The following is a 24,629-nucleotide window of genomic DNA, read 5'->3' as shown; positions in this document are numbered from 1 at the left end:
ATGAGTGTATCATGAGAGTAATAGGTACCAAATTTTTTGTTTTTTCCCCTACTAACAAAACAAAACTCCCCGAGCATTAGCATTTTTAATGCAAGTTAAACATGTATGTGCGCTAACCGTGTAGGTACCAACAATATCCCTTTAGGCACCTACATGGATAATGCGCGCACTAATTGTAGGCGGGTTAAAACTGCTAATGCGCCTTAGTAAACAGGGCCCAAAGAGTCACAATATTCAATATAAGAGTAAATGATGGTGCAGAAATGGAAGTGTGGACCAGCAAGAAGAGACAGACAAATTACAGTGATTTATAGTCCGCTGAAGGTTTAGCAAAAGTGGTAGCAAAAGTTTTGACTTTTTCATTGATTGTTTACTTTAGATTATTTCAATGTACAGAGGCAATTAGACCAGACCGCTTAGAGTGCACAGTAAGTATACTATAAAAAAAATATCATTGCTTCTGAATAATTGAGTTTGGGGAAAATTATTGTACATTTTGTCACTTTTATAATAAAAGCTAGCATTATATCTATAGTTGTCTATGCCATAATTTCATTTCCTGATATTTTTATACATAATATTCATGGTTTATTATTTTTAATGATGAATATTGTTATTACATTTCTGAATAAGATTTACAATTGTGACATTTTCCTGTGAAAGGTTGGGGATTTAAAATTTAATGCCAAGAAGTGCAGAGTGATGCACTTGGGTGCAGACACCCAAAGAGATATACTGGAAGGAGAGAGATTAGTAAACTGAACTCAGGAGAGGGACCTTGGGGTGATGGTATCCGAAGATCTGAAGGTGAAGAAACAATGTGACAAGGCGGTGGCCGTGGCCAGAAGAATGCTAGGCTGCATAGAGAGGGGTATAACCAGCAGAAGAAAGGAGGTGTTGATGTTCAGTTTTGGAGGCCACACCTTGCAAAGATGTAAAAAGACTTGAAGCAGTGCAAAGAAAAGCTACAAAAATGGTATAGGATTTGTGTTGTAAGATGTACAAGGAGAGACTTACTGATCTGAACATGTATACCCTGGAAGAAAGGAGAAACAGAAGTGATACGGTATAGATGGTCAAATATTTGAAAGGTATTAATCTGCAAACAAACCCTTTTCCAGAGATGGGAAGGCGGTAGAACTAGAGGACATGAATTGAGGTTGAAGGAGCGCAGACTCAGGCATAATGTCAGGAAGTTTTTTTTCATGGAGAGGGTGGTAGATACTTGGAATGCCCTCCCGCGGAGGTGGTAGAGATGAAAACAGTAACGGAATTCAAAAATGCATGGGATAAACACAAAGGAATCCTGTTTAGAAAGATTGGATCCAAAGAAACTTAGCGGAGATTAGGTGGCAACACTGGTAATTGGGAAGGAAAGCCAGTGCTGGGCAGACTTCTATGGTCTGTGCGCTGAAAATGGCAAGGACAGAACAAAGACAGGTATACACATAAAGTATCGCATACAATGAGTTTATCTTGTTGGGCAAACTGGATAGACCGTACAGGTATTTATCTGCCATCATCTACTACGTTACTAATGGGCATATTTTCAAAGCACTTTGGGAGGCTAAGTTCCATAGGTTTCTATGGAACTTTGGGAGGCTAAGTGCTTTGAAAATGAGCCTCCAAGGTTATTTAACCAAGTGTATGGAGCTTCAGGCTAACTGGATTACTCGAGACCGGTTACTCCCCAGTTTCCCTTCCCCTCTTTACATAATTGTGAATTTTTATTTATTTTTTCTTTCTCTATGATAATATGGAGGTCTTTTGCTGTGGTACTTTTTATTCTATCTGTAGTTTTATACTCTTCCTGTTCTGGCATTTATGGAGGTCTTTTCTGTTTCCTTTTCTATTTTAGTCTGAACACTGCTGTGCTCTGCTATTTCAGTTCTAGCAGTATAGCAAGTTTTAATAAACTACTTCTTCCAACACCTCCCAGTCTTTTTTTTTTTTCATTTTTGATTTTTAAAGTCCTGATCTAACAGCTAGAGTTACTAACATGTGCTACTGCATTAGTGCACACTAACACCATTGTCACACATTGGGACCCTTTTACTAAAAAGCTTAGCATGCAGCATGCGCTAATAGACATTAGCATGCACTAAGTATCATGTGGCTGTGCAGCATTTTTATTGAATATCTTCCTTCAACACATGTTCAGAAGCCATCTGAAAATAAGACTCCTGATGCAGGCCTAATGGCCGAAACACAACGTTGTGTCGAGTCTTCATTCTTCAATAAATTTCTCTTTTGTTCTACATCTTATCAGTCTTTGGTATCCTTGGTCGCCCTCCCACTTTTATTTTACGTTGCTTTCCGTGGGGAGTCTTGAGCTCTCTGCCTCGCGGCGGATTTTCTCATGTGCAGTGCACATTAAGCTATAATACTAGGTTCCACAGCACAAAACGGGACTTGTGGTGAAATTTAAAAAAAAAGAATAAGAAAAAAAGTCTTAGTAAATCAAGCCTTAAGTCATAACACTTCAACATTGCCATTTCCTCTTTTTGCTTGCAAAAAATGAAAAGGCGTCAGGAACAGAGGTCCTGTAATAAAGGACAATTCCAGTGAAATCCCAAGAGGTCATTAAGAAAGATTATTTCATTATAGAAAAAGAATAACAATGTTTAAATGTGTCCAGAAATAAGTTCTTTGGACACAGAAATCCAGTTTAGGGAAGACTTTGAGAGAAAGAGCACATATCATGCCTTCTGATAACACCAGTAACAAAAACTAAAATTCCATGCCAATGATGATTTGTTAACTCAATTACTGGAAATCTTGAAAAAAAGTCAAGGTATAGACACCTGTAATGTGGGAATGAACTGGGTTTGAAAAATACACCCACTCTCATCCAGGGTCGGCGGAACACGGTAAGCACGGCGGGGGGGGGGGGGGGTGCCAGAAACTGCATTGCTTACCCTGCGCTACAGTACAGCCCTCCCAAGAAGACCTACCTTGATCCTTGAAGGCCGCCCTGGTGGTTTAGTGGCCTCTGCAGCTGCAGAGGCAAGAAAGAGTCCTACTCTTTCCTGCCCTCTGCCGCTCCTCTGTCTCTGCTTTGCTATTCTGTGCTGCGGTGGCGCCACCATATTTTAAAAACAGCTGTCATTTTGAAAACCCAGCAGTGCCACCCACAGCACTGAAGAGCAAAGCGGAGGAGGAGCGGCAGAGGGCAGGAAAGAGTGGGATTCTTTCCTGCCCCCGCAGAGGCCACTAAACCACCAAGGCAGCCTTCAAGGATCAAGGTAGGTCTTTTGGGAGGGTTGTAGTGTATGGGAGAGGGGGGTTGTAGTATGCGGGAGGGGGATGGTGGCATTACTGTGGCAGGGGCAGCAGGTTTTGGCATAGTATAAGTCATCACAAGGAAATTAAGGGCTTAAAGCCCATTTAGTTATGTTTAAGCAAGTAAGAGATCTGCAAGAATAAATAATAAAAATAAATATTTTCTGACTTCTGAAAACCATTTGTCCCTGAAACATGCTCAAAAGAGAATAAACCATTTGTACAAAAAAAAAAAAAAAAACCCAGAATAATCCATTTGCACAAAAGAGATGAGGTGAAGATGTGATTCCATGTGCTCCAATGAAAGGAGAGTTTAATTTTACTTCCAATCTTTATAACACCAGGTTTTCCAAGGCACATTACAACAACAGTTAAGATAAACCCATCAGTAAACACCATATCCTCACTGAAATTTGGCCATATATTACTGTATTGTATAGAATAATGTAGAAAAGGAGCACAAAATACAGCCTTTATTAGTGCTGGGTTTTTTTTTACATTTGTACCCCGCGCTTTCCCACTCATGGCAGGCTCAACGCGGCTTACATGGGGCAATGGAGGGTTAAGTGACTTGCCCAGAGTCACAAGGAGCTGCCTGTGCCTGAAGTGGCCAGCTACAATAATTTTTAAGCAATTTTAGTGATATTCAATTTTATTTCATGCTATTTATATTTAGATTGTAAGCTCTTTTGAGCAGGGGCTGTCTTCTTCATGTTCAATTGTAAAGCGCAGCGTACGACTGGTAGCGCTATAGAAGTGATTTATAGTAGTAGTAGTACATATGGAAAGCTTTCAATAAATTAAAAAGCTGTCGTTCACCTTTTAAGGCACTGGGCTGAAAAAGGGGGCAGGGAGGGAGAATGGAGATGCTGGACCGGGGGGGGGGGGGGGGGGGGGGGGGGGAGGGGAGGGGCGCTAGAGACACTAGCACCGGCCCTGCTCTCATCTGGGATTACTCTGCGTTTGGACAAATTATGGCCCAAGAGAGGTGGCTTCTTCAGCTCAGGACGGAGAGGGCCCACTTATAGCCTCTCCCCTAAATCATGAAGTAGACCCTCAGTTTGCTCTGGGCAGAGTAAGTGTTAAGACATGCTTGGAGCATCCCAAAACCTGCCAGCAGGCTGTGCCACTTTCAACTCTGGGGCTTCTTGTGCATGGGGATCTCAGTTGCAACCAGGGGTGTGCTGGTAAATTTTTAACAACGGGCTCTCTCTCCGGGCATAGCCGGCCCTGAAATTGTTTGGGGGGAGGGGGAATATATGCCTCTCTCTCCCCTCCCTTGTGCGGGCACGCTAGGCATACCTTTGCCGAGCCCCACCAGCCAATAAATGGACTGCCACCATTCTCTGCTGCTTGTTTCTGGCTCTGAGCAGCATGATGGAACCTTCTTGAGCTTGTATGAAAAGTCCCAGCCTGGTGCTCAGAGTCAGAAACAAGGAGCAGGGAGCAGCAGCAGCAGTCTATTTACTTGTCTGGTGGGGCCAGCATCACTGCCAGCAAAGTAAAAGAGAATTCAGGAGGGGGCCCAAGCCCACATTTTGGGAGTCAGTTGTTAAAGTAGCCATGGGGAGGCCTACTTTAACAACCGGCTCCCAAAATTCTTAAAAACTTAACAAACGGCTCTCGCGAGCCTGTGAGAGCCCGCTCCAGCACACCACTGGTTGCAACCCACCTCCCACACCAGCCCTCCATATTTTGCTTGGTAGCCCTTAATTTGAACTGACTACATTTGTTCTATGGCATGAAGGAGAAATCCAGCAAAGTACAAAAATGTTAACAAAGACTATTCTATACCCAGTGAACCATCACAGTTAAGCTTTCTCAGTCATACAGTCATCAAAACAGGCTGAGCGAGTTTTCTGTTTTAAACTCTCATCCAGGGGCTTGCAGATTTGTCCAGTACTGCTACTGCCTGCCACCCATAATGCTGACCACCTGACAACTGTAACCACAACAATACATGTGTCAGCATTAGGTAGTAGTAAGTAAGCTGACAAAAACCAGTGAAGTGAGAATTCAAATCCCGCTTCTTTCATTGGAATGCCATGTGACCTTGGGCAATTCACTTCATCCTCTACCGCATCAGATATAAACAGATTATAAACCTTCAGGAACAGGGGAATACCTATTGTACCTGAATATAATTCACCATCAACTAGCAATGAAAAGCCATTAGCTAAATATGAACAACTGTGCATATGCATGAGATGCAGATGCCTAAATGGCAGTAGTGACTGTAAGCAGGGTGCACCAATGTTCTCAACTGTGCACTCCCTTTGGCAAGGGCAATGGGGGTGAATTTCTGAGCATCCAAGGCACGGGCATGGGTAGATGCCATAAAATAATAAATCCCAAGCAAAAAATAAAACAAGCAAACTCGTTCCTCGTAATGGAAAACAATCTATCTTCCATTCAACCACCTTGAAAACAACGGAATGAATCTTTTTCCACGACCTCAGGTGGGGCATTAAACAGCAGAATCGCTTCCTGTCCCCTGTACACGCCACTCGCTAAGCTGCTCGTTTGCGGGGCGCCAACTCCCCCTCTCCCCATTACCATGACAACGAGGGACTCGGGGTGCACCGAGGGGAGTCCCCAGTCTCCGCCCCAGCAGCTCAGCTCCATGGGAGACGCCATGGTACTGCGACGGCGGCGCCCTTCAGTCCGCCTTGGAGTCGGAAGTAGTTCTTTTTTTGTTCTACTTCCTTTCTGCGCGGCGCGCGCGTGGTCCACTGCATTCGCTCTAGTCCTTGCCGATGCCGACCACAGAACAAGAAAGGGGATGGCGGGAAAGAGTGAATTCGCCGTCACTCCTCCAGACAAGAAGAAATTCAAACTCATAAGCTGTGCTTTCGTTGTGGTTTGGAGACGAGCGGTAGAGCAAGGATTTGATTTTTTTTCCCCAGGCCCAGCACGAGCCCTCAGAAACTTGAAGCCCGTCAGTCAGATAAGGCTCTGGAGAATTATATGTCCTTAGACTCATTTGTAATGATATTTTAAAGCTACAAGTCAGATAGACAGGTGTTCCCTTCAGTGTGATTGCTGGAAATCAAAATAGTGTCCAAGAATGACCCATCAAAGCTAGAGCGTTATCACTGCTGTGCTTGAGATTGAAGACCAATGAGTGAGGTTTTCCCTGAGGGAGCCCAAGATATACATTCCAAAAACTAGAACTATGAGGGCAGATATGAGCCAAATGGCCCATCCAGTTTGCACATCCATAGCAACCACTGTCTCCTCCTTTCCATAAGATAGTGGTTCCCAAACCTGGTTCTGGAGACACCCCAGGCAGTCAGGTTTTCAGGATATCGACTATGAATATTCTTGAGAGATTTGCATGCAGGTCATCCACTGCATTCAAATCTATTGCCCTGGCCCTGGGAGGTACCCCTCATTCCATAACAGGGCCACACTTAGTAAGGGTATGTCGAAGAGGAGGAGAAGGATACCTGGAGGGACATGCTCCTACTGGAGGGGGAAGAAGGGGCAAAAGATGAGCCCCCAGTCAGCAATGCAGCACGTGTCTGTATCTGAGCCCCCCCTCCCCCAGATACAGCTGCCATTCCTGTTAATGAGCCCACCCTTACAGCCATCCTAGGCCAGCTCCTGCTGCAAGTCACAGGCCTGTGCAGAGAGGTGCAGCAGGAGCTAGGAGCCCTACGCAACATATAGGGGCAGACCTGAGGATGCTGTGTGAGGACCAGCAGTAGCCAGAGTGAAGACCATAGACCTAATTTTTGGTACATAGTTTGCTGTTTTATTTTTGTCACAAATACAGTGTTCACAGTTATCTATTAGATTGTAAGTTCTTTGAGCAGGGACTGTCTCTCTTTGTTAAATTGTACAGCGCTGCGTAACCCTAGTAGCGCTCTAGAAATGTTAAGTAGTAGTAGTAGTTATTGGTATACAAAGGTCTCTGCCTCCACTCTCTAAACTTTGTTTTGAGGAAATTACAGACTGCCCAAAATACAGCAGCAAGACTTATCTTCAATAAAGCCCGGTTCAAGAGCACAAAACCTCTTCTTGCTAAACTTCACTGGCTTCCAATCAAGGAGCGAATTGTATTCAAGGTTTGCACCGTGGTACACAAAATCATCCATGGGATTGTTCCAAATTACATGCTGAACATGATTGACTTGCCTGCCAGAAATGCTGACCCAACATCGCGATTATATCTCACCTTGCATTATCCAAGCAGGAAAGGATGTAAGCATGGCTCTACTCAGGTGTCAAGCTTTCCATTCATCAGTGCGCATAACTGGAATGCACTTCCCAGAGCCATAACCAGTCTGAGTGACTACCTTCTCTTCCATAGGGCTTTAAAAACACATCTGTTTACAAAATCATTTTCTACACGAACTATGTAGGACTATAACCCCTGCAACTATGCAAATGTGGATCTAGTTGGACTCATTCTTTTGTAATGTTTATTTACTTGTAGCATTTGTATCCCACATTTTCTGTGTAAGGTGTCTTTTCTTTCTTACACTCTTGCTCTTCATTTCTAATTTGTCCTTGATATCACCCAGAGATCTCTCTCTCTCTCTGGTTTTGTAAGCCACATTGAGCCTGCATGTCTGTGGGGGTAATGTGGGGTATAAATACTTTGATAAATAAATAAATCAAATATATGTACATTCCCTAATATGCAAGGCTGACTGCTGTGGTTTAAATACTACTAGGCAAGCCCAGGGAAAGAGAGACTGTAGAGCGACGGGGAGAGAGGTTTCTAAAGGGCCCTCAGTGTATACATTCAGAGCAGCTCCTTAATGTGAAGTGCACAATCAATGTGCCCTACATCACTCAAACCTGCCACCCCCAGGATCCCACACCACACCACAAACAATTATGCCTTGCCTCCAGTAGCTAGAAAAGAGATGATAGGGAATGTGTAATGGGCTGCCACAGCCAGCAATAGCCTTTGAACCTAGGTTGCTGTAGGTAAACCACAAATGGTACTTATAGGAAAACACCTCCCACCAATCTCATTTGCGCCCAGATTCCCATTACAGAATTATTTGCAAGCAAAATACTCTGATTGCGGTCTAGGGAAGGAGGGAATCTGGATTGGCACCAAGCCAATACCGAGAGAGAGAACCAAAACAAATGCCAGCTGATATATATATTAGAATTTATTATAGACTAGTAAAAAAGGCCTGTTTCTGAAGGCAAGGAAACGGGCCCTAGGCAGGCAATTTCTCCCCCCCCCCCCGCGCTACGGCCCCCTCGACCCCTCCCTGTGCCGGCGAAAAACGCCCCCCCCCCCCCCCCGCCGCCATTGTGGATTACATGTGCTGACGGGGGACCCAAACCCTCGACCACAGAAGTGCTGTTGTGCCCTTCACGTTGCTTCCTCAATCATCTTCTCTGGAAGTTCCTCTGCGTGCGTCTGACGTCAGACGCACGGCAGAGAAACTTGCATGATTGAGGAAACAACGCAAAGGGCACAACAGCACTTCGGCTGTTGGGTTTGGGTCCCCCGTCAGCACAGGTAGTCCACAATGGCGGTGGTTTTCGGCAGGCCGGGGGGGGTGGGGTCGACAGGTTCACGGAAGGGGGTTCGAGGGGGCCGTAGCGTGGGGGGTGACATGATTCCAAGGCGGGAGGAGTAGGGAAATACGCTGCACGTGTTTCCCTACTCCTCCCCTTGCCTTGGAATCAGCTGTCATGACATCAGTGCATGTCTGCCTAGCAGACCACCTCCAGGGAGCCACGGTCCCAAGCACAGAACATTGGAGGTGAGAATTATTATATAGGATAAGAAGATATACAAAATAGAAAACTCTGTAGCAAAGCTTCGCCAAATACAAAAATAGAGAACTTGCTGATAAGGTAACTACAAAATATATTGTCACCAACTATACACTGATTCTTACTGGTTACTAGGTAAATTACACAACCTGATTTGTCACACTGAACTAAAGTTCTGAGGTAATACAAATGTTAGCAGCTTATCTCCTGACCATGGGTTATGACTCTTAACCAGCCCTTGCTTAGGTAAACACCAGTCACCAATTGCCGGCTATAGGAAGTAAATCACTGTCTATCTCACCAGGCTGTCTCTCGGGCAGTCTCTCGAATGAGGTTGGCACAGGTTCCTTCTCCGACTTGAGCTGTCTTCCCAGCGAGTCTTAGTCTCAGAAATAGGGCAGGGTCTCCGCAGCAAGCAGAGTCACAGTCACTCCGTGCTGGTACAGCTGAACCAAACAGTACTTTCTCTAGATAAGCAGTTCACAATGTTGTGGACCGCATCAGGTCTCACTCGTCCTCTTGCCAGCTCCAACTTCTTCCATGGATTCCGACCAACTAACTTCTTGTTCCCGCTTTCTTAGTCCCTTTTTCCCAGGTGACCAGAGTGGACCAATTCTGATCTTTTCCAGCTCATTCCATGAGCAAGAAACGGCCGTTCGTGACCTTCAAACTGTTACTTTTTGGTATGCATTTCAGTCTCAAACCAGCCTTATTGGTGCCACATCTCACTCCTTTTTCAGCTTCTCAGGGAGATAAGGGGGGGGGGGGGGTAGGTTGCCCACAGCATGTCCTTGGATGTTACATGACTGCCAGTGATTTTCCACAAGCAGAAAGCTGAATTTGCTGACACACTGATGTACAGATCATAGGTTGCAGACTCCATCTTGATGTATCAGGATTGCACAGGCTAATAAGACCAGCAAGGTGAGATACATAGGGAAATATCCCTACATTGCCCACCCCAGCACTTCACACAGGTGTAAGATATATGGAAGCTGCTACCGGGTTCCACACAGGGGGGGGGGGGGGGAGCGCACATGACGGCAATCTCTTTTTCCATCCCTTCTCTTAGCTCATGGCTATAGGGCATCTGTGAGTGGGGCCAGACAGTGTCCTGGGGGCATCCCAGCCCCCCCAGGTGGTGAGATGCCCTTGGAACCTGTCTAAGAGACATGAAGGCAGTGTTGCCAGTGCCTGCACATGTTTCTCAGATTCCATTGGCATTTTGTCACCACCTGATGGGCTGGGGTGCCCAAGGACCTTGCAGGGGAATATCTAGCCCAAGATCCCTTCTCAGAAAAGGCCCCACTCACAGAAGCCCTATAGCCAGAGCCCAGCCAGTGTCCTTCTGGGGAGTTGGGAGAGGGTGGGCAACTGAACTGACCAATGCCATTATCCCTTTTTGTAGCTACAGTAACCTGCCAAATTAGTTCAAAATTCGCTGCTCAACTTGCCAAACAATGGTACTGGAAGCAATGATCTGAAACACAAGTAAACATTATATAAAGCAAACAAATGTAAACCCAACAAAGGACCCCTTGTTTCGCCGAAGCTGCATCAGTGGTGAAGAAGTTTTCATCTGCTGCCGATTGGCCAGAATGGATGCATTCAAGATTTTTCAGCTAATCTACTGTGTATTTGTTTGCTATGGTTACTTGTGTTTTAGAATATTCCTTTTGATAACATTTTTTTTTTTGCATTCACACTGGCTTGTAGTGGTATAAAGCACCTTTAAACAATGTCAGCATAAATAAATGCAAGGCAGGAGAACAGTTATAAGTCAGGAGGAAGACAGGTATAGCAACTTATAGAGAACAGAACCTCTGCAAGTTTAAGATGCCGCTTTTAACTCCTGACCCTTACCAGTGCGTTCTTTCTACTGAAAAAGGTGCTGGTACTCAAATGCCAGGGACACCCTTTGGAGTGGGGTGATCACTGAGGGACCCACCCTATAATAGCCAGGCCCTCTGCAACCAGTCACAGAATCTATGACAAGGCACAATTGGTGTGTAGAGCCTGAACTCTTTCATTAAAACTTGGAGACCATGGGTCAATTTTAGCAGACAATAGAAAAGGTGCCGGTACTCAGTACCCCCACAAAAAAAGCCCTGACCCTTACTCACTTGCTCAGTACTCATGTTTTATCATTTCCACCTTAGTAATTCCCTTATCCCTTGTTTGTCCTAATTAGATTGTAAGCTCTGTTGAGCAGGGACTGTCTCTTCATGTTCCATTGTACAGCGCTGCGTATGTCTTGTAGCGCTATAGAAATGATTAGTAGTAGTAGTAGAATTCTGCCATGGGGAATTCTGTGCAAATTGTGCATTGCACAGCTGTGCAGAATTCCCCCAGTAGTATACAATGCTTTATATTTCTGATACTTTATAGTGTTAGCCCTATACTAGGATTCAATTTGTCATCCTCAAGTTTACCTCATTGATTGTTATCATACTTATATTTTACTATTGTTATGCTGTTGACATTTTATAGTTTTCTGTCAAATCAAAGCAAATCAACCCTTTTCAGGGTTCAGTGCGGTTTACATCCTAAGTCAAGCTGTACACCGCCTTGGGTAAAATTCTCTTCATAAAGGCGGTTAATAAATTGAAAAAAATAAATGGGAACTTTTGGTTTTATTTATTTTTGTAGCTGCCCTTTTACTAAAGTACATTGAGCACGGTGTGGAAGGGGGTTGGCAGTTAATACACTGCACTTACAGCATGCTAACTGCCTAACAGAGTTAACACAGGACCACTTATCGTCTTAAATAGGAGGCGCTAAGTCCATCCGCGTTAACTAGGAGCAGGTACTGCATGTTAATCTGAATGTTAATGCATGACCTGTAATAAAAAATAGTGGGGGTGCCCCATTAATTTGCAGCTACTACATGGAACAATCCCATGTAGAGCCACAGTAACTGCAAATTGTACTGCAGCTTAGTGTAAATGGGCCCCTTATTTTTTTTTCTTACCTACTTAGGGGCCCTTTTACTAAGCAGCCTTAAGCACTAAGGCATACTTAGGCCATTTTTCCTGTTAACACAGGACATGTTAAAGCATTCTGCACTAGTTTTGTCATCTGTTTGCAATAAATGCATGCCAGCCGATATTCAGCCCGCAGTAGGCAGGCCAGCTAAGTGCCACGATCAGCGCTAAGCCTAAATATTCAATGCCGTTTCCAGTGACAAGCATTGAATATCCAGGTTTGTTTGTTTTTTTGATTGGCTTATACCTAACTGGCCAGGTTAATATTTAGCGCTGACTGGTTAAGTTTATAGATGCCAAAGAGAGGACTATTTAGGCGGTCTGATTTGGCCGCTAAATTTAGCCAGTGAAGCGCTGAATATTCGTGGCTAGCCAGTTAGCTGCTATCTGCCAGATTCTATATAGCACGCCTAGCGTTCCACACTGAAATCTAAGTATATTCCATAACAACACGTGTAACTTAATTGGTTTAACAAGCTAATCAGCATTGATTACAGCACCTTCAAGCAATAATGAGCACTAATTGGCAATAATCAGAATTTATGAACACAACTCACTAAGCATATTCTGTAATAAACTGCATCTAAATTCTAATGCATGCAGTTCAAAAGGATAATGTAACTATAGTCTTCTTATAGAGTTACATGTAGAAGAAAATGAAACTTCTGTGATGATCAACCAGAATTTATATCACTTCTCTTCTGTATGAATACTGGGGATTCAGTTGGACGATAGGTTGTCTTTAGTTGGACAATAGGTTGTCTGTAGACTCACAGATTAATAAACTAATGCAAAGATCATTCTTACTGATGCAAAATTTATGACGAGTTAGAAAAATACTTTGATCAAGAACATTTTTGGCTCATAGTACAATCTCTGATTTTGAGTTCCTTATACTATTGTAATATTATCTATTTAGGAACATCTAAACAAATCCTAAAAAAATTCATGCTGTTCAAAATGTGGCTTTGCAACTCATTTATTCACTATCAAAAGTATGATTCAGTTTCTCAATATTATAGAAAGTTACACTGGTTACCTATACAGGCCAGATTGTGGGTTAAATTGTATTGTTTTCTTTATAAGATATTATATGGTCTTGCTTCATCATACCTTATGCACCATTTTGTTCTATTACAAAAATCTAGGATTGCTAGATCATTGGCGTTATTTACTTTTCCATCAATACAATACTCAAAGAAAAGGACTAAACTTTTAGGGCCCTGTATGCTAAGCCACACTGTAGGCACGCTAGAGTTTTTAGTGCACGCTAAAAATTAGCGTGTGCTAATGCTACGCACTATAAATGCTAGCACACCTTAATAAACAGGGCCCTTAGACACTCTTTTCTCTTATCAGTCTGCTTGTTTGGATAAGTATGACCAAAGCATACTATTTTCTATGGCTAAGTACCGGCAGTTTCAGAAACAGATAAAAACTTTTCTATTTAAGAAATTTGTATTGAATCATACCTGATTTACAAGGTGCAATCAGTGTTAATTGTTTTTGTAATTCCTGGAAATGACCAGTCTCTTTAATGTGATCCGCAGTGAACTGACAAGTATATAGCGGAATATAAATTTTGTTAAAATTATTTTCAGCCTTGCATTACCGCATGCAGTAAAGAGTGAAGTGATGTAGTGATATAACTAGTGTGCCACTGTATTGGCCTTTATAGTTATTTATGTCTAATTTATTGTGGACATTTTTACATGGAATGTAGTTTAATAAAGCTGTGACCAAGATTTGCCACTTATTGGATGCCATATGTGAATGATTCTTGGTTTGTTTGAATGTTGGATTGGGGATGGTGCAAATAGTAACATAGTAGATGACAGCAGAAAAAGACCTGCAGGGTCCATCCAGTCTGCCCAACAAGACAAACTCATATGTGCTACTTTTTGTGTATATCTTACCTTGATTTGTAACTCATTTTCAGGGCACAGACCATACAAGTCTGCCCAGCACTATCCCCTAAGTTAATTGACTTTAAGGATAAAACAGCCAACACAATATTTTTTACTGACAACCTTGCTGTAAAGTAGTATACAGCTTAAAGTACAATAAAAGACAGTGTAGGGCACCGTTTAAAATGAGTATGAGGTAATTAGCTAATTGTATTTAAGGATGTTTTCTGTCATTTGGATCTGGTCGACAACTCTGTGTACTGCTGAAGGGGTTTTCAAATTTGCTTGCTTCATTTCAGCAGCAATCACCAATTCAATAAAATAAACCTTTTCTTGCCTCCCATACTAAGCCTCTGTACCTTAGCCCAGAAGTTCCAGCGTGAAGATGTGCCGTGCCAGGCTGGGCTGGGCTAGTCTAAAACGCCCCCCAGATGGGAGCACGATCCCTACTGCAGCCCCTCTTTAATTGTTCACAGGAGGGCTAGCAGGCGTGAAGCCAAGGGAGGGCTAAGCTGAAGTTTCGGCTTCGGCTCCTCCTCTGGCCTGGGGGCAGCTCTGCCTAATAAAGGGGGCTCAGCACAGCTGTACCACTGCACGAACGCCTGCCTGTCAGCCAGGGAAGGAACCGGACAGCTGTCAGAGCAGTAGGATGTCGAAAAGAAAAGCCCTCTTTCTGCTGCTGCAGGTGGTGCTGCAGCTACATCCAGGCTTTGAAGGATACTCTGCCAGTGCCTACCAAGGTAATTAAAAAAAAAAAAAAAAAAAAACCTACCGTTTACTCTTCTCCCTATTTCTTAGCTTGCAGAGGAATGCTATGGGAACATCTTAAGCAAAGGAGAACCTGGAAAGAGCAAAACTTTAGCAATTGCAGCAATGTAAAAAGCAAAGAACTGGACCTAGCTGTCAAGTCCTAATGACATTATTTGGAAAGTAAATTAACCCAACAGAATTTACCTTAATAGATTGCACTGAATTACGAAATGTTAGATATTGCTTAGGCTGAATCACCATGAATGTACTCTGCAGTTTGTGTTTTCCATTCTATCCCCTCTTTAGGAGGTGATTTTCGAAGGATTATATGTGTAAAAATTCCTGTGCAAATAGTATTCATATATAAGTAGTGCTTTAGAAGAGGTGCACATACAGATTTTAAGAGGGTGTATTCTGAGTGTGATTTGTATGAACCTTTAAAAATATACATGTATTTCCTATTTGGCTGTATACATATACTTCAAAAATTTTCCTGTTGGCATTTTACAACTGCTCCAAGTCATGCATAATTGCTACATAGCTGCTGGCTAGGACCTGGGGTTTGGCGAAACAACTGGGGAGAGGAAATTGGGGGTGGGGGGGGGGGGGGAGAATTGTACTTTAGTTTTGGAGCTCAGCTCCATAATAAGCTGTCTTTGGAAGTGCAGTTTTCCAAAATCCAACACTGGCAGCGCTGACATGTGTAGGTAACAAAATCTGCCACTCCCAATGTACATGCCACTACTTACACATACAAAGGCTTGAATGATGCCAATCTTTTTTTAAACCTTTTTTTTAATAAAAATGGATGTTTCTGCTGTACCTGCCACCAAACACACACATTTTTCCCATACCCTTTTAAATGTTTTACAAAAGACTCTGTGTTTAGTGAGGCTTTTGTAAAATATATTCAGATTTTGAACATCCTAAATTGGACATCCCTTTTCTGACCTAATACCCTACACAAAATTGGGATTTTAGTGTTAAAACCAGTGTCCATTGGATGCAGTGGAATAGATGGTGGCTGGTGTCAATCTTCTGACATCTGGAACTGAAGCACACGAGTTACTTTTCAATGTCTATCAACACATCTCACCAAGCATTTCCAGATGTTGGCATGTTTAACAATAGTGCTCAGAAGGAGATATTAAAGGCCAGATACGTTAATCTGAATAGTGGTACAATAATAATTAGGGGGAAGTGGAGGAATAGCCTGATAATTAGAACAGTTTGCAGACACTTCAGGGAAACCAGGGTTCAAATCCTTCTACTGATTTCGTCATCTTGAGCAAGTCACTTCACTCTGCACTGCCTGATGTAGGACTAGATTGACTAACCTGCATTAACATGTCTTATTGCTGTTTAACAGAGGCCCCATCATTATCCATTAGACCTTCTTTTTTTTTTTTTTTTAATAATGTGTGTTAAATAGCAATGGTGTGTGTTAATGCATTAACTGTGATCAGTAAATTTACCCCTTTGTAGCCTCTCAAAGGCAGGGAACTACACACAACTGTCGCATTTATAACTAGCCTTAAACTTAGATTTGGAAAATTTGGGAATTAAATCTAAAATATTTAGCATTCAAATAATATATCTTTTTATAAGTTATTTTTGGATAAATATGCCAAAATCTTCCAAAACAAAACTGAATACAATAATTCCAAATCAACGTAGGGAATGCTTCAGTTATTTTCATCACAAGCAATGGCCCAGAAAGATACTAATTTTACCAAAACATATTCAGAGCGTTCATTCACACAGCAAAAAAAATGTGTTATAAACATTTGCTTCTTTATGAACATTGTATGGAAACAAATCAATCGTCACAGACTTAGAAAAGTAGCATTGTGCTCTTGACTCCAAAGATAAGTAATATAACCTAAGGATAAATGTACTAATGAATTTTTCATATTTGTGTCTATGGAAAAAAATGCATAGGGCCAAATTGTATAAAATCTTCAAAATTGTTAAAAATTTGTGCCAAAAAATGCGCTTAGCACGATTCTATAAACTACGCCTAAAGTTAGGCATGGTTTATAGAATTTGCTTAGCAACTGTACTTGCGACTAAACTTTAGGCGTACCCATTGAGGCCACCTAAAACCAGGCCTAAATACCAGATCAGGTGTATTCTATAATAGTGCGCATAGTTTTTTTTGAAATGCCCATGACCTACCCGTTCCACACCCACGGCCATACCCCCTTTTTGGCTGTGCACATTAGAATTTACATACCACATTACAGAATACACCTAGAAAGTTGTGTGTGTAAATTCTAATTGAGGCCAATTAGTACCAATAATCGGAGCTGATTGGCTTGTCAGTCAGTTAAGTTAGGCACGCAATTTGGCAATGCATCCAAATTAGCATGCACAACTTAAGGCACCATTTATAGAATTTGGGGGATAGTACATAGAGATCCTTAGTAACTAATTCCTTTAGAATATTTTTCTTTGCCTAGTAGATTCCACCATCCAAACCATTTCCCTTTAAATTCTGCCCTATGTGGCTATGAAACAAGAAGGTCATAATTTGACGCCTCTGCAGCTTAACTCCTACTGAGAGGAGCCATTTCCTGAAATGGCTTCTGAGTGAAATTTCACTCAAGCAACCCAGTCCTGCAGGAGACCTAAGAAAGGAGGGGCCTACATCTAGCTGCACCCAGATCTTCTGAGGTACACTTTCTATGCATGCACACTCTCTGGGGGAATCTTTCTGAAATTGTCACTTGAAGCCCCTTAGCTAGAACTTATGCTCTTGGAGTTATCTGACATTTTTAGAAGATAAAACTGCTATAACTTACATTCTAAATAGTACAGTGTTCCAGCAACTTTATTGGTCATGGAAAAAATTGAGGTTCTTTTTCAGATTCTAATTTTGGACCAACACAAGAATTCCAGACTTTCTGCTGTACAATCAAAAGTTTATGGACAGTATCATCTTTGTATAATTCTTTTATGAACCCAGTACAAGGAACTGCAACCTGTAAAGCATTAAATTACATAGGTGATCTTATAATCTTCTGGTACATTAGGAACAGATGAGTGTGCATCAGGCACAGTACATTACTTCTTCCCTGCCTTTCATGATGTATTTCTGTTCTCATTGACTCTGGAAGATGTTATGGGAATGATTTGACTTTCATTGTTGATGTTAGACCATTTGGTTACCAGATGCTACTTTTGTGACTCCCTAGTCTGAGATCGCAATCATTATAGGGTCTTATGTTGTAAAAATAAATCTTACGTTATAAAAATAAATTCTGCACATAGAAAAGTTGCTGAACCATTTGTTTATCATCAATAGGTCAACTTTTATTTAAATAGCCAGATACTCAAAAGGAACCAGCAATCTATGAAAGACCACTAAACCATACAAAAATATAAGAAGTAATATTTTAAAGTGGCATATTTTTTGGCTTGGAGGGAAAAATTCAGTCAACACCACCAATATATCATTCAACTTGAATGGTGTGGTACAATTTAATCACCAGTCATAGAAAATACCACCTTTCCTTACACCCAGAAAGTGGATAAACCCTTTAACTGTGATCAGATGTCCCAAAAAGCATTCTCATTTAAATTTTTACACCATTTTTTTTTGCCTTAGGCTTCATTGGGGTATTAGTGGATTGTATCAGAAATCATTTATGTCCTCTACCAGTTCAAGATTTATATTATTGCTTGAAAATGTTGGCTTCTATGCACTTTTTTGGTTAAAGGAAAGGAGATTTATTACCACAATCAGTAATTAAATTGTACCATACCATTCAACTATCACTTATCAGCAGTAGTTTCTACGGTCTTTTTTCAGCTTTGTAACAAGTATGTAACCCACTGAGCAAAAAGGTACCAAAATGATAAAGGCTACAAGGTAGAGAATGACACAGGAGCGGGGACCCACGGTAACTGCGGTGATGGGGACGGACAGATCCTGCAGGGATGGGGTGGGGACAGGAACAGATCTTACGGGGACTGGGCGGGGATGGGGACAGAGCCCGTGAGGACGGGCACAAAAACTTTGTCACCGTGTCACTTTCTACTTTGAAGCCTGTTAATCAACTGGATTGTTATTTGATTGATTGATGCAGACAGCAATGTTTGTATTTTTTGGAAAATCAAGCAAACATGCTGGCCACAGCTAGCAAAATTTGCATGGGGGATCCTGTACATTCTGCTACCAGCACATCTTCTAAGAAGACATCTTCTATTGCAGGAAGGACTGTGGAAGACTGGAGAGTTAGACTGAATCCTGAGATTGTTGATGACTTCTTATTTATCCACAGATTATAAAATCAAAACAGTGCTTCCTAGGGCATATTTATCCCCTCTAGGGCATACAGATTGGGTTGTATTTTGTACCCCTGGACATTTTAATAGGGTGGATTAGGATTCCTTGGGGTAGTAGAAATCAACTATTGTTGGGGTTGGAAGGGTAGAGGGTGTGGTGATAGGAGGGTTTATTATAGTTGCTCAATGTTATTATTGCTTTCTATTTGTAATTTATACTCAACAGCTGCATAGCACATTGTTCCTTTTTATATTTTAATACAAAGATTTAAATATAAAATCATAAGTGTTCAAGGTTTCTGCAGATGAGAACAGAGCCCATGGGGATGGGGTGAGGACGGAGATGGGGCCTACAGGGACAGGGCGGGGATGGAGATGAGGCCTGCAGGGATGGGGTGGGGTCAGAGAAAGAACCCACGGGGACAGGAACAAATTTTATCCCTGTGTCATTCTCTACTATAAGGGGCAACTTTTATTTTTTGAAAGTTTTGCATACTATAGGGTCAGAATGGGACTATGCAATTTTTTCCACAACTTTGGTGTTTTTCATATTCTGCAGCCTAAAAACTGCAGGTACCTAAAGTGGGGTGTGTGATTTCTGGGATTAATTACTTTTATTATTGATAAATATTTCTCAATTTTTTAAAGACTTAATTAGTCCATACCTGAGGCTGAAATTTTGCAGGATTATGCAGTTGATATCCCTCTCTCTTGTGATATCTATATTAATAAATCCCACCTTGAACGTTCTGAAGCTCACTCCAAGGCAGAGAAGCTCACTCCAAGGCAGAGAAGCACAAAAATCCTGTAGTCTTCATAGGCTAGGACCAGTCACCCTCACTCATAGACCCACCCTCAGCCACGCCCCATCCTATATAATAAAACACACCTCCAACATTCTGAAGCTCACTGCATGGCTGAGGCATTCCTGCTCTCTGTATCCATCTCCTGAATTGACATCACATACTTCCGGGTTCGTCACAAGCAGAAGTGACCAACCACACGAGGTTTCTCGGCTTCAGAATCTTGGAGGTGCATTCTATTAAATAGGATTGGTCAGTTCCTCGAAGCACAGCCAGAGCTCAGCGTCCTGCACAGTAACGCTCAGACACCAGAGAGAGAGAGAGGAGGGGCCTGACACCAGAGACAGGGAGGGAGAGAGGGGGGCCTGACACCAGAGAGGGGGGGAGGTACCTCTGTCACACAAACACTCTCTCTCTCTCACAGTCAATGTCTTTCTCTCTCTCACTCTCACACACTGTCTCTCACACACTCTGTCTCACACTGTATCACATTCACTCTCTATGTGTCACACAGTCACTCACACACTCTCTTGGTCTCATACACTCAGTCTCACAGAGAGTCTGTGTCTCACACACATTCTCTCTCTCTCGCACACACTGTATCTGTGTGAAACACACTCTCTCACACTGTGCCTCACATACGCACTTGCACACTCTCATTCTCACACACACACACTCTCTCTCACACACACACTCGCACATTCACTCTCTCACACACAGTCACTCTCACATACACTCTCTCTCAAACATACATACTCCGAGGAAAACCTTGCTAGCGCCCGTTTCATTTGTGTCAGAAACGGGCCTTTTTTACTAGTCTGTACATAAAACGCTACCTCAACATTCTGAAGACAACCTGCTGAAGCCATCTGCAAAATCCCTAAACAGTTCGTAAGTTCATGGTGGTGAAGCCATCCAACTCACCATGTCTCTCTGCCCCGCCCTCGAGGGCAGAACACAGAGAGTAAAGGGATCCATAAAGGCACCCCTACCAACTGGCAACCCCCTCCAACAAACAACGACCCAGGCAGGGGGAGTGTTTCCGTACTCCTCCCCCTGCCTAGGAATCGCTACAGACTGCTGGCAAACTCCCCAACCACACGACCACAAAAGCCACCCGCAACCCCCCCCCCCCCCCCACACACACACACACAAACACACAAAAACACACAAACACAAACACACACACAAACGCAAACACACACATACACACACATACACACACAAACGCAAACACACACACACATAAACACACACATAAATACACACACAAACACACCAACAAAAAAAAACCACACACACACATAAACACACACACACACACATAAACACACGCACACACACACACAAACACACGCACACACACACACAAATGCAAACGCACACACACAAACACACACACATAAAAACACACACAAACACACACACACAGAAACACAAACACACACAGAAACACGAACACACACACACGAACACACACACACGAACACACACACGAACACACACACAAACACACACACAAACACACACACAAATGCACACACACAAACACACACACACAGAAACACAAACGCACACACACAGAAACACACACACAGAAATACAAACACACACAAATATACACACAAACGCACAAACACACACACACGCACACACACACACAGAAACACAGAAACACAAACACAGAGAAACACAAACACACAAACACACACAAACATACACACACACACAGAAACACAAACACAGAAACACAAACATACACACACACACACACACGAACACACAAACACACACACACGAACACACACACAAACAAACACACACACAAACAGCCTCGACGGTGCACCTCTAAGTGCCCCCCCGCCGCATCGCCACAACAACCCGTGCAACGGGGCATCAGAAAGCCCCTACCCCCTTCCCTCCTCGCCGCATCACCAAGCCCCTCCCCCCACATCGACCGCCTCACCACCCGCGACCGCTAATACAAACTCTGTCCGGCAGCTGCTGCTGCTTCTATTCAGCAGCAGCAGCAGCAGCCCGTACATAAAGAAATCAAACAAAAAAAACAAAAAACAACCTCCTAAAGCGCACCTCAGGGGCGTATCTGCGTGGGGCCTCAGGGGCCTGGGTCCCCGTAGATTTCGCCCTGGACCCCCCTACCGCTGCCAACCCTCCCCCTCCGTTGCTGTCGCCTACCTTCGCTGGCGGGGGACCCCAACCCCCGCCAGCCGAGGTCCGCATCCTCCTGCCGGCTGCCTTTAAAAGAATTCCGTCAGCTGGCGGGGGACCCCCAACCCCCGCCAGCCAAGCCGAGGTCCTTTCATTTCTTCCACTAAAGCTGGCGCCGAAAGTTTCTTCTGAGTCTGACGTCCTGCACGTACAACGTGCAGCGACGTCAGACTCAGAAGAAACTTTCGGCGCCAGCTTTAGTGGAAGAAATGAAAGGACCTCGGCTTGGCTGGCGGGGGTTGGGGGTCCCCCGCCAGCTGACGGAATTCTTTTACCGGCAGCGGCAGGAGGACACGGACCTCGGCTGGCGGGGGTTGGGGTCCCCCGCCAGCGAAGGTAGGCGACAGCAACGGCGGGGGGGAGATTGGCAATGGCAGCGGCTTGGGGGGAGGGGGATCGGCAATGGCGGCAGCGGCGGCGGCGGGGGGGCTATAATGTGCAGCGGCTGGGGGGAGGGGGATCGGCAATGGCGGCGGCGGCGGGGGGGGGCTATAATGTGCCCCCTCACTCTGGCCCTGGCCCCCCCTATCGCAGCAGTTCAGATACGCCCCTGGCGCACCTCCGTGGAGAACCATCTCACATTGGCTGACGTCTCTGCAGCCGCTCCTCCTCTCCCCTCAACGTCAGTGCCCCTGCCGGAAGACCCCGGAGAAACGCTGAGACGTCAGAGGGGAGAGGAGGAGCGCATGCTGAGACTTCAGCCAAAGTGAGATGCTTCTCAACGGAGGTGCGTTTTAGGAGGATTTTTTTTGTTTTGTTTTCTTTATGTACGGGCTGCTGCTGCTGAATAGCAGAAGCAGCAGCCGCCGGACACAGTTTGTATTAGCGGTTGCGGGTGGCGAGGGAGTTGATGAGGGGGGAGGGGCTTGGTGATGTGCCACGGTGGGGGGGGGGGGTCGGGGGATGCGCGAAGAGGGGGACAAGGGGCTTTCTTTGGGTGCTGCGCCGGCTGGGGGGAAGGGGGGGTCTCGCTGGACATGGGTGGCTGGAAGGAAGCAGGGGGAGGGGAGGGGAGGGTCGCTGCACATGGGTGGCTGCAGGGGGGGCAGGGAACAGGGAGATAGGGATGGGGCTCCACACACCACATGGGTGCCTGCAAGGGGGACAGGGGATACAGGACGGACACTGCAGGGCGGGCAGGGGGACAGAAGGGTTGGTGGTCATCAGGGGGGGACAGGTGGGTCGATGGACATGGCTGGCCATAGGGGAGGAACAGGGAAAAAGGAGAGGAATGTCCTCAGACATGGGTGGCTGCACAGGAGAGGAGGGTCGCTGGACATGGGTAGCTGCAGGGGGGGCAGGCAGGGGGACAGAAGGGTCGCTGGACATGGCTGGCTGCAGGGGGGACAGGGGAGAGAGGAGGGATGCTGCACATGCGTGCCTGCAGGGGGACAGGAGGGATGCTGAGGGGGGGGGGCCTGAGACCACATGGGTGGCTGCAGGGGGAGCAGGGGAGACAGGAAGGACGTAGCAGGGGGAGAGGAGGGTTGATGGGCATGGGTGGCTGCAGGGGGATGCTGGACATGGGTGGCTGCAGGGGGAACATGGGGAGAGGAGGGTCGCTGCACATGCCTGGCTGCAAGGGGGCAGGGGAGAGGGAGGGGGTGAGGGGGTTCCTCACACCACACACGCAGTCACTCATTCTCTGTCTGCCACATACACTCTCACTCACATACTCACTGTCTTTGTCCCTCTCTCTCACACAGTGTCACACAGAAACACAAACACTGTCTCTCACACACTCTCTCTCTCGCACAAACACATACACTCTGTCTCTCTCTCTCTCTCATATTCTCTCTCTGACACACACGCTCCATCTCTCACACACGCTCTTTCTGAAACATACACTCCAAGGAAAACCTTGCTAGCGCCCGTTTCATTTCTAACAGAAACGGGCCTTTTTTACTAGTAATAAATAAGTCACATACCTCACTTTTGCTACCTTTTGCCTCAGCGGGTCACATATATGGTTCTTATATTTGGTATCCCAGAAATTGTTTGATCTTTTGCAGCTTTTTATTTAAATACCAAATAGATAAAAGGAGAAAATTGAAATGTCCAAAAAAGCCCCTATTTATGCCTATTTTATAAAGGCTTTACCTGGGAATGTTTTGTAAGTGCAGTTGAACATCAACACTACTTTATAAAGGCAACGTGGAGGTGTATTTTCAAAGCACTTAGACTTACAAAGTTCCATAGATTACTAGCCAGCTTATTTTCGAAAGAGATCGCTGGCCATCTTCCTACACAAATCGGGAGATGGCCGGCCATCTCCTGAAGCCGGCAAAATCGGTATAATGGAAAGCCGATTTTGGCCGGCTCCAACTGCTTTCCGTCACCGGGACAGCCTAAGTTCCCGAGGGCGTGTTGGAAGGGTAGCAAAGGCGGGAAGGGACATGCTGGGGCGTGCTTAAGATATGGGCGCCCTCGGCTGATAATGGAAAAAAAAAAAGGGCGTCCCTGGCAAGAATTTGGTCCACTTTATTTGGTCCCTATTTTTTCAGGTCTAAGTCCCAAAAAAAGTGCCCGAACTGACCAGATGACCACCGGAGGGAATCGGGGATCACCTCCCCTGACTCCCCCAGTGGTCACTAACCCCCTCCCACCCTCAAAAAAACAACTTTAAAAACTTT

The 24,629-nt window shown here is 44.4% G+C and overlaps 2 protein-coding genes across 3 annotated transcripts in view; one reads left to right on the top strand and one right to left on the bottom strand.

Annotated features, from left to right (window-relative positions):
* The window catches only part of MTX3 (metaxin 3), a 72,843-nt gene extending 66,914 nt beyond the window's left edge, over positions 1-5,929 (bottom strand). For both annotated transcript variants that reach the window (XM_030193225.1, XM_030193226.1), the window contains exon 1: positions 5,839-5,929. In XM_030193225.1, coding sequence (XP_030049085.1) covers positions 5,839-5,919 — 81 coding nt within the window. In that variant the 5' untranslated portion in view covers positions 5,920-5,929. The remainder of the gene's footprint in view (positions 1-5,838) is intronic.
* Positions 5,930-14,500: 8,571 nt separating this feature from the next.
* THBS4 (thrombospondin 4) overlaps positions 14,501-24,629 on the top strand; it is a 113,916-nt gene continuing 103,787 nt past the window's right edge. The window contains exon 1 of the mRNA XM_030193224.1: positions 14,501-14,664. Within this exon, the coding sequence (XP_030049084.1) occupies positions 14,574-14,664 (91 nt within the window). The 5' untranslated portion in view covers positions 14,501-14,573. The remainder of the gene's footprint in view (positions 14,665-24,629) is intronic.

This window comes from Microcaecilia unicolor, chromosome 2, assembly GCF_901765095.1.
Source record: "Microcaecilia unicolor chromosome 2, aMicUni1.1, whole genome shotgun sequence".
NCBI lineage: Eukaryota > Metazoa > Chordata > Amphibia > Gymnophiona > Siphonopidae > Microcaecilia > Microcaecilia unicolor.
This window is presented reverse-complemented; position numbering and strand designations above follow the sequence as displayed.